The following is a 9,868-nucleotide window of genomic DNA, read 5'->3' as shown; positions in this document are numbered from 1 at the left end:
CCAGTGAGGAGAGGGGAAGGTGGTGCTAGGCAGGCTCTGTGATTTTAGAGGGGTGTGTTGCCAGAAGGAGGGAGACCAGCTCATGGAGAGCAGACAGGGTTATCTCCAATCCCTCCCTCTTTGACAGTGTTCAGAATCACTTCCTTTAAGCAATAGAATGGGACCATTCCACAAGGACAAGGTTTTAGGCTGTCAGGAGAGAGAATGGGGTTTGGAGCAGGTAGGTCACTTTCCTGTTCTTCACCCTCCCCACACTCCCCACTTTCATCTCTCAGAAAAAGGGCAACATGTCAGAGTCTGCAGTGGCAGGGAAATGAACTGAGGCAGTGCCTGATTGTCTCTATAGCAATTCAACCTTCCCTGAGTGAGTGGGTATGTGGTCGTTAATCATTTCTTTTCTCTCACTGGTTTCTTTATTTCCACTCCATTACCCAATGTTCACTCTGAGCAGTTGGCTAATGGGTCTGCTTAGGTTACAGGATGGTTTTTAATTTGTCCGGGTTCACTCACATATGTAGCCAACTATTTGTTTGTCTTTTAAGGGCTTAGGATGGAGCTCGGGTACTGCACCCCAAGGATGCTGGCAGGGACACTCTGACTCCTTAAGGCACAGCTAAGTGTCAGCCAAGAGAGGAGACATCCGCTTCCTAGACCTTGTCCCAGAGGAAAACCCAGCAGTGTTGCTCAAGGCATCACCCCGCCAAATGAAGATCACCATGGGAGTCACAGGTGAGAATGCCACCGGCTTCCTGTCTGTGCTTGACCCCCGCAGCGCCCAAGCTGCTTCCTTCCTATTCAACTTCAGCTATGGCGACTATGATATGCCCTTGGATGAAGATGGGGATGTGACCAATTCTCAGACTTTCTTTGCTGCCAAGATTGTCATCGGTATGGCCCTGGTGGGCATCATGCTGGTCTGTGGCATTGGCAACTTCATCTTCATCATTGCCCTGGCCCGCTACAAGAAGTTGCGCAATCTTACCAACCTACTCATCGCCAACCTGGCCATCTCTGATTTCCTGGTGGCCATTGTCTGCTGCCCCTTTGAGATGGACTACTACGTGGTGCGCCAGCTCTCTTGGGAGCATGGCCACGTCCTGTGTGCCTCTGTCAACTACCTGCGTACTGTCTCTCTCTACGTTTCCACCAATGCCCTGCTGGCTATCGCCATCGACAGGTGAGTGAGGGGACAGCAGGGACAATAAAGGGAGGGACATTGGAATTATTCATTTCATTTGTGATTGATATGACATACCTGTATTTGCCATGGATGTGGATGCATAAGGGTCCCTCAAAAGTTGGTCCCACCACTTGTTGGACTTCTGGCTAAGATCAAGGGTAGTATCAAAAGTTAGCGCATTTACTGAACAGTGAGAAGAGTTCTAGATTTCCAGCTGTGGGCAGGCAGGAGGTAGCAGCATCCCCTTGAGTTGGGCAGCGGAAAGGCTTTGGATCCTCTGTGAAGGACCTGCTCCTAGATGTGGTATCTGTTCAAGGTCTGGAGACAGACTGATGAGCGGTATGGAGGGACAAGCTTAAGTTAGGCAGGTACCTCTTGAGTCAACTAGGATATCTTAGTGTAGATTTCTATCTTATCAAGACTTCCTCTACTAAAATGTGATCCCTTACCACCCCACCCACCAGTTGATTTTTAAAATAAGATTAAGGGATTTGTTTTGAAAAAAAAAAAAGGAAACATATGCTTACTCTTTTTTTGTCATTGCATTAGTCGGTTTGCCCCTTTACATGTATTTGCGAGCAGCAGTATAGAAGACCTATTTCTAGGGATGGTAAATAAAATCAACAATAGCAGCCTTTGCAAGTATTTCTGATGTTATGTTTAATCTTTTCATTTGGTATAATCACCTGTGCTAATGCCCAGGGTGGTTTTTGGTTACCTGGGGACAGTCTGTGCCAGCCCCTCTGCGCAGAGTTGGGTTCACATCACAAAGCACCTTGTTGTGTACAGGGTAGAGACAGTCACCTTGAGGGTCAAATCAGGCCTCTATGTACTTGGATCTGAACAGCTAGTCTCTCTCCCTCAACCCAGAGAGCCTGAAGCACAGATGTTCTCCCTGTTCCATGGCCTCAAGGCTCTGGCAGAGTTCAGCCTGCCCTCACACTCAGGACACCCCAGGACAATGTCCTGGGGGTGGCACAGCAAATAGAGCCTGTTTTCTGGAGCCATGGGCAGTACAGTCAGGAACACAGTAACCTGGAAAGTACCACTCCTGAGGAAAGGGGCTTGTAAAGAAACCAGGTTTTAAAACCACAGTGGGGTGGAGCCTTGACCTCCTTTCTCCAGGGAAGGATGATGTCAGCAAGTTAGCAGCTTAATAGCCTTTGGTCTGTCACCCATAGAAGATGCTTAGAGGTGTCATCCCTGCAGATGGCCCCTTCTTTTTGGCCAGGGTCTTCCACATGAGTCACAGAGAGCCACAGCATTTTGTCCATATAGGCATGGACCATGATGAGTGGACTTAAAGAAGGAGCAGGAGGGGGACAGTCAAGCTGGGTGTCTGCCCTCTAAGTGCCCTTCATAGCTGTGAAAGGAGAGCTCAAGGGACCTCATTGTTGACCTTTTCTGCCAGCAGAAGCTGCCACCATCTTTCTTAGCACATCAGTAAGACAAAGCATACAGAGTCATTACCTGAAGTTTCGTTCTAGCAAGACATCTTTTCACAAGGGGTGTTCTCAGCCACTCACAGTGGGGTAGGTAGGTGCCTGCTGTGGGGTGGGACCCTGGTCTCTGGGTGAGATCCATTCTATCATGTGAGCTCCCTCTTCTTCAAAGGTGTAACGCTGTAGTAGGGAATGGCTTCAAGGGGGAGGAAAACAAGGATAAGCTAATGGGTACTGGGTTATTTTAAATGTAAGGGGTGAGATCTGTGCCAACCTACTGAATTCCTGCAAGCCCTTATCCTACCTTCATACCAAACTCTGCTTGTCTGAAACACTGCAGGTATTTCTACTGCAGTGTGAGTGTATATAGTGCAACTTAAATGCAATAAGAAAGATTAGCTGGGGAACGTGCAATGCATCATGGAGACTGCTGTTGTTCAAAGTGGGGTTGTGAATGCACACTCACACCCCAACCCAGAGGAAAGCACTGTTGCCTGCACAGAGCCAGCTCACGACCTTGGCCAGCTGACCAGCTGCTCCATGCATTAAGTTCCTTTATTGATGTCTGTGAGCTTTGCTTCAAATTGTTTTTATTTTCATGTGTTTTTACTATCTGATTTCGATTTTGTGCTCTAGGATCTTATTGATTATTATGTGGTCTTGTGTGTTGTTCAAGGTGTCATCAGTGATTTTTAGGTTTGATTTATTTAGTTTTGAGCAACTAATTTTTATCTTGATATAACAGTATACCTATGATTATAAAAATACTTTTTAAAAGAAAATTTGTGTAGGAAAATAATGTCAGCAGTTATTCTGCTTGGGTTTAAATTCCTGGTGTACCACCTATTAGCTATAGGGCTCTATATTAGTTATTTGCTTTTACTCTCCCTCAGCTTTCTCATATATAAAAATGGAATAATAAGAAAACCTAATGTGCCCTGGCTGGTGTGGCTTAGTGGATTAGGTGCCAACCTAGGAACCAAAGGGTCGCTGGTTTGATTCCCAATCAGAGCACATGCCTGGGATGTGGGCCAGTTGGGGTCCCCAGTTGGAAGTGCATGAGAGGCAACCACACATTGATATTTCTCTCCCTCTCTGTCTCCCTCCCTTCTCCTTTCTCTAGAAATAAATAAATTTTTAAAAATCTTAAAAGAAAAGGAAAGAAAACCTAATGTATTAAGTTGCTTTGAGGATTAAATAATAATAAATAAATAAATAAATAATAATAATTAATTACTGTTTTAAACATTGTTCAATTGTTTAAACAACTGTTTGAACAATGTTTAAAACAGAGTAAACACTGCCCTGGCTGGTATGACTCAGTGAATTGAGTGCTGGCCTGCTAACCAAACGGTTACTGGTTCGATTCCCAGTCTAGGACACATGCCTGGGTTGTGGGCCAGGTCCCCAGAAGGGGGCATGCGAGGGGTAACCACACATTGATGTTTCCCTCTCTTCCTCCCTTCTCCTCTCTAAAAATAAATAAATTAATATTTTTTAAAGTCCTTTTAAAAAAGAGTAAATGCTAAATAAACAGTAGAAATCATAATTCTTGAATTACCCTTAAAGGAATGGCAACCAAAAGAAAAAGATAAGCAAATGAATATTTCTGATTGGCTGACCTCTTTGTTTTTCATTAAAGTAATTTTTAAATTATGTGACTTAAAAAATAATAATACAAGATTTCTAAGAAACACAGCTATCAAGATATAGCAGAACAGAACTATTACTCTCCTACCTCCCTGAACTTCTCTGTTTCTGTTATTGGTTTCTTGGTTCTCCCAGGCATCTAAACTAGCAAGTCCCCTCTGTCCTGGCCATGCTCTCTCTTTCTCCAGCATTCATTCCATTTCCAGGTCCTGCCAATACTCACCACTCCCTCCCAATACTCACCACTCTCTCTCCAGTTCACTCAGGGCTGGGCTATCATAGTCTCCTCTTGGCCTTCTGTGTTTCTTGGCTTTGCTGTCTGCCAACCATAATCCCCTCGTCATCCACCCTAAATATTCGTTCATTCATTCATTCATTCATACAATGCATTTTCACAGAGTGGCTACACATGACAGATATTATTCCTACCATTGATGATATGATGGTGAATAAGAGAAACTCCTTGCTTTCATGGAGCTTACATCTGCTGGATGGAGAGAGCTAACAGTCAGGCAAACAAACAAGAAAGGTAATGTTAGAGTGTGAGAAAGACTCTGAATAAGAACAAACAAACAAGAACAAACACAAAAACGTCAAGTCTGAGGGTGGGAACTACTAGGTGTGGAGTCAGGCAGGACAAGTGTCTCTGAGGAAAAGACATTTGAACCCACTTCTGAATGGATGGAAAAGGGGGGAAAAAGCCAGCCTTGTGAAGATCAGGAAAATGCATTGCAGATAAAGAGAACTATAAGTGCAATGGCCCGAGACAGGAACAAACCTGATGGGTTCTAGGAATAGTGAGAAGGGCCCCGTGGCCCGAGGGAAAGCGAGACTGTAGCTGGATTAATCTTCTGTCTTGTCTGTCTCCCCTGGCTGGCTCTAAAGACCTCCAATAACTTTGTTGTTTACAATACATGCCTCAAACCCTTTCGCCCACTTTTTGCAGCCTTTCATTATTGAGCTCCAGGCTGTCTCCCAGTCTCATGCAGGGTAAACACATTTATGTCTTGTTTTCCAAAAAAGGTTATAATCTTTTTGAAACTGTCACCAGGGCTGGCTACATTTCTATTTGCATAGTGCCAGGCACTGCTGAGAGTGAAGTTTCACTAAAATCCTAGGTGCCCAGAATTCACAGACAACAAAAGCTTATTAAAGAAGTAAGACAATGAGCCCTGCTCTTGGGAGCTTAGCACTTAGAGCGGGGTCAGGAGAGACAGGGAGTGAGCTAACATGTATGACACAGTTAAAGGATAAAGTAAAGGATAAATTTTAAATGAAATTTAGAAAAGAGTGAGATCATCATGTACCTGAATAGTCAGAGGAAGCTTCATGGAGGAGGGAGGCTTTTAATGGGCTTTCAGCACGTGGTGATCAGCAAAGTAGAGGAAAGATTTTCCAAGAGGAACAGTGTTTGCAATAGCCTAAAAGTGGGAATGCTTGAGCTATGAGGTTCTTTGCAGAGGTATGTGAGAAGAGGCAAGGAACATGTGGAAAGTAGAGATCAGAAATGGCCCAAGGATCTGGACCTGAGCCATTGTAGTGGTGGACACACGGGGCAAGAAATACTCATACCCCAAGCCATACTCCAAGGACATACTCATAAGCAGAGAATAGGGTCATAATCCAGAAGGTCTCAACATCTAGGCACGGGGAGTCAGACCTGATGGCAACAGGAAACTGAAAAAGATCAACAGAAGACCCTGGTCCTCCACACCTGGGTTTCTTCTTTGATTCTGAGACACCTGCACTGTCCTTGAAGTGTATCCCTCATATCCCAGAGCACATGGGGCTTTGGGGGACCCTCCCTTCTTTTACTCCAAATCCAGAGGAAGCTGATCATTTTGCCTGCCCATTGGCAGCAGTCTTCTGAGTGTGGCATGAGTAATCACACTCAGTCCTAAGTAGAACAAATGCTCCCCGTGAGCTAACTGGTTGGAGCTGGTTGTCCCAGGCGCAAGTTATGCAATCCCTGCCCATCCCATGACCAGCCTAGTAGCTGCTGCAACCTCTACTTCCATGGTTTTACATGGGGCTGGGTCCTGGAGACAGAGCGAGAGCCCGATGCTCTTTGTTTAATCACCCAGCTCACTATCATCACACAATCACTGCCTGGACATTTCTTTTTCTAGCAGCCTTCATTCTTTGTTCTCTGGGAAATGTTTCCCTAAGTGAATCTGGACCTGAGCCATTGTAGTGGTGGACACACGGGGCAAGCCAAGGGCATACTTATAGGCAGAGAATAGTAGCTGCCAGTTGCCTGACTCCTTCTTGGAACATCAATAGGTAGAAACCAACTGTGATGGAGAAAAAAGACAAGGACTGTTAGGATGCCAGGAGGAGGTTGGAGGAAGGGGTTTTGCTTGCTCTGGTTGGAAAAGGAAGGGACAACTGGAATATTTTAGAGCCCACTGTATTTGGAGCAAGGTATGGATGGGTCTGCATCATGGTTCTGTCAATTTCCAGCTATGTGGCTTTCAACAGGCTATTTAGCCTCTCCAGACCTCAGTTTGCTCATCAGTAAAATGGGTGTCTTTGCTTTCTTACCCACTCTAATGAGAAAGTGGATTTGAAAAGGTTCTGCAAATTGTGAGTTGCTTTACATATATAAAAAAGTATTAATACTACAGTTCCAAGTTTTGATTCTAGCATAGCCAAGGCTGGTGGCAATCCTTAAAACAATTTCTGCAGTTTGCTTATTGGCACATGTATTTGGAAGGCCTCTTGTGCAGTTCTTGGTGCTAAGCCTGGGGATGGACTTAAGGTGATGTCAGAGAAAGCCAGGATGAAGCAACTATCTGCTGGGTAGTCACAGATTATGCTGAAGGTTTGTTTTGATGTGAAACTAAATGGAATCAATAAAATAGGTCCAATAAAATAGAAATGCAGTATTTGCCAAAAGCAGGTGAAAGGAAATTGCTATGTTTACAGAAGAGCTCTGAAAAATACATTTTAGGATGCTAACAGTTTCTTGTGTATTAATAGCCTATTGTTGTTTACATACAATGTCTGATTGGAGCCTCACAGTATCTCTGTAAGGATGGTGAAGCAGTGATATTCCCATGTTATGGATGAGGAAATTGAGACCACAGGGCTAAGAAAAATGGCTCAAATTCACGTAACAAGGGGGAAAAACTGGGATTAAATTCTTGGTCTTCCAACTCCTAGATCAGCATTTTCTTCATTTGCTCATTAAAAAAAAACACTGACTTTGAAACATTATAAAGACTTAGGAAGTTATGATTGGGCAAAGAAGGACTAGAACTGTATAGTAAATATTCATCTACTGAACAAGTATGAATATAGTAATACTCTTTGACAAAGTAATCAACAGAACATGATGGGGTAGATAGAGAGGGAAAGAGCCAGTGAGAGCCAAAACACTCAATTCTTAGTTTTTGCCATAAGTCAGAGCAAGGTTTGTGCCCTCGTTGTAGCAGGAACCCCGTGGCATTTATGAAGGGCCCACACATACATGTGCACCGACAGAAGCACAGCCAGCACCCTGCAGACTCTGCCATCCCACCCTTCAGCACTCAGAGATTGGCAAGAGCACCAAGGGTTGGGGCTGGTGGACCCGGCCTAGCCAGCTCCATCTGTCCTCTGAGAGCTGTAAGACAGCAGGACTCTCACTCCAGTCAGCTCTCCATATGACACTCCGTGGAGCTGGCTGCTTGGGTTGGGGGGGGGGGCAGAGAAATGTACAGAAATGGCAATAATATAATCAGAAGGGGAAAAAATAAGAATGAACCTACTCTTACTGTCAAAATTCTAAGAGAGATGGCCACCTCAAAGGGATTGGTTTCAAAAAAAACAGAACTCCTCATACCTCTGTCACATTTGCTCTTGGCTGTACCTGGAATAAGCTTTGAGCATGTGAAAATGTGTTTATTTCCACCTTGACTAGTCATTTCCCTCCCACCTCCCTTCTTATCTTTTTCTTTCTCCAACCTCCACCCCCTGCCAGACCAGAAAGTCTTCCAGGAAATCAAACCTCCCTGCATAAGTGCGTGCACTCTCACTGGGAAGGAGGCTTTCATTCCACACACACGATTCACATCCCCCAGAAAGCACTCTCTCTGTGCTCCTGGACCACTGTGGTAACAGCACTGCTTTTTTTTTCTTTTCTTTTTTCTTTTTAACAAAAGTAGTATCTTTTACTGCCTGATGCTTTGTGGTTAAAAAAAATACATTTATATATATTCTCAATTGATGTTCACATCAACCATGTGAGATAGGGTTCAACGTTTTCTATCAAGGGTCCTATGGTATATGACATCGAGAAAGTCACTCATCTCTTGCCGACCTCTATTTTTCCACCTACAAAGGAAAATAAATGATTGCATACTTTCCCTCCCTCTTTGCATGCAGAGCAATATTTTTAAAAGTGTGGCATGAATACAAAACTTTGCCCACTGCTCTCACTAAAAAGGGCAAGTTCTCCCAGTGATGAGTCTATGAAATTATCAGGCCCTTTTAGCTCTAAACTATGGGGTAATGAGGATGAATGGTTCTGAAAACAGGAAGAAGCTGGGAATAATGCCAGGCTAGAAACTGAGGGGAGGCACTATTGCTGCATTTAATAATAATAGTTACCATTTATTGATTATATGCCATTTATTGAGTACATGCCAGGAATTGTGTATACATTAGTATATTCAGTCCTTAAAAACAAAAACTTTTGCAGATAAGAAAACTGAGATTCAGAGAGATTAAACGAAACTTGTTTGAGGTTGCAACAGCTAGTATAGGGTGGAACTGGGGTTTGAATTCAAGTATGCCTTTCTAGAAGGCCCATATACCATTGTGTTTTTCCTCCATACACACCATTCAGTTGCAAAAAATATCATCATCCAGCACTTCCTTGTCACAGTGGTTGACCCGTTTGTGTTACTGTCCTAGATATCTGGTCATCGTCCACCCCTTGAGACCCCGGATGAAGTATCAAACAGCCACGGGCTTGATTGCCTTGGTGTGGGCGGTGTCCGTCCTCATCGCCATCCCTTCAGCCTACTTCACAACTGAAACGGTTCTCATCATCGTCAAGAACCAGGAGAAGATCTTCTGCGGCCAGATCTGGCCGGTAGACCAGCAGATCTACTACAAGTCCTACTTTCTCTTCATCTTCGGCATCGAGTTCGTGGGCCCCGTGGTCGCCATGACCCTGTGCTATGCTAGGATCTCACAGGAACTCTGGTTCAAGGCCGTACCTGGTTTCCAGACGGAGCAGATCCGGAAGCGGCTGCGCTGCCGCCGGAAGACAGTCCTGGTGCTCATGTGCATCCTCATGGCCTACGTGCTGTGCTGGGCGCCCTTCTACGGCTTCACCATCGTGCGCGACTTCTTCCCCACGGTGTTCGTGAAGGAGAGGCACTACCTCACGGCCTTCTACATCGTGGAGTGCATCGCCATGAGCAACAGCATGATCAACACCCTGTGCTTCGTGACCGTCAAGAACAACACCATCAAGTACTTCAAGAGGATCGTGCTGCTCCACTGGAAGTCTTCTTATAATGGGAGCAAGTCCAGCGCGGACCTTGATCTCAAAACCGTGGGGGTGCCCGCCACGGAAGAGGTGGACTGCATCAGGCTAAAATAA

At 44.8% G+C, this 9,868-nt stretch overlaps 1 protein-coding gene across 1 annotated transcript; it reads left to right on the top strand.

The window, feature by feature from the left end:
- Positions 1–704: 704 nt before the first annotated feature.
- PROKR1 (prokineticin receptor 1) lies at positions 705–9,868 on the top strand. The gene is made up of 2 exons (XM_045828771.1): positions 705–1,177; positions 9,172–9,868. Exons 1-2 carry the CDS (start codon positions 705–707, stop codon positions 9,866–9,868), a joined length of 1,170 nt encoding a protein of 389 aa, XP_045684727.1.

The sequence above is a fragment of the Phyllostomus hastatus genome, unplaced genomic scaffold (assembly GCF_019186645.2).
Source record: "Phyllostomus hastatus isolate PE091 unplaced genomic scaffold, TTU_PhHast_1.1 phas_scaffold_78, whole genome shotgun sequence".
Lineage (NCBI taxonomy): Eukaryota > Metazoa > Chordata > Mammalia > Chiroptera > Phyllostomidae > Phyllostomus > Phyllostomus hastatus.
This window is presented reverse-complemented; position numbering and strand designations above follow the sequence as displayed.

Bases quoted from the DNA above. Each gene is read 5' to 3' on its own strand.
- PROKR1 (XM_045828771.1), top strand. From the start codon at position 705: ATGAAGATCACCATGGGAGTCACAGGTGAGAATGCCACCGGCTTCCTG. The intron at 1,178-9,171 runs GTGAGTGAGGGG...TTACTGTCCTAG, and splicing joins CTGGCTATCGCCATCGACAG to ATATCTGGTCATCGTCCACC.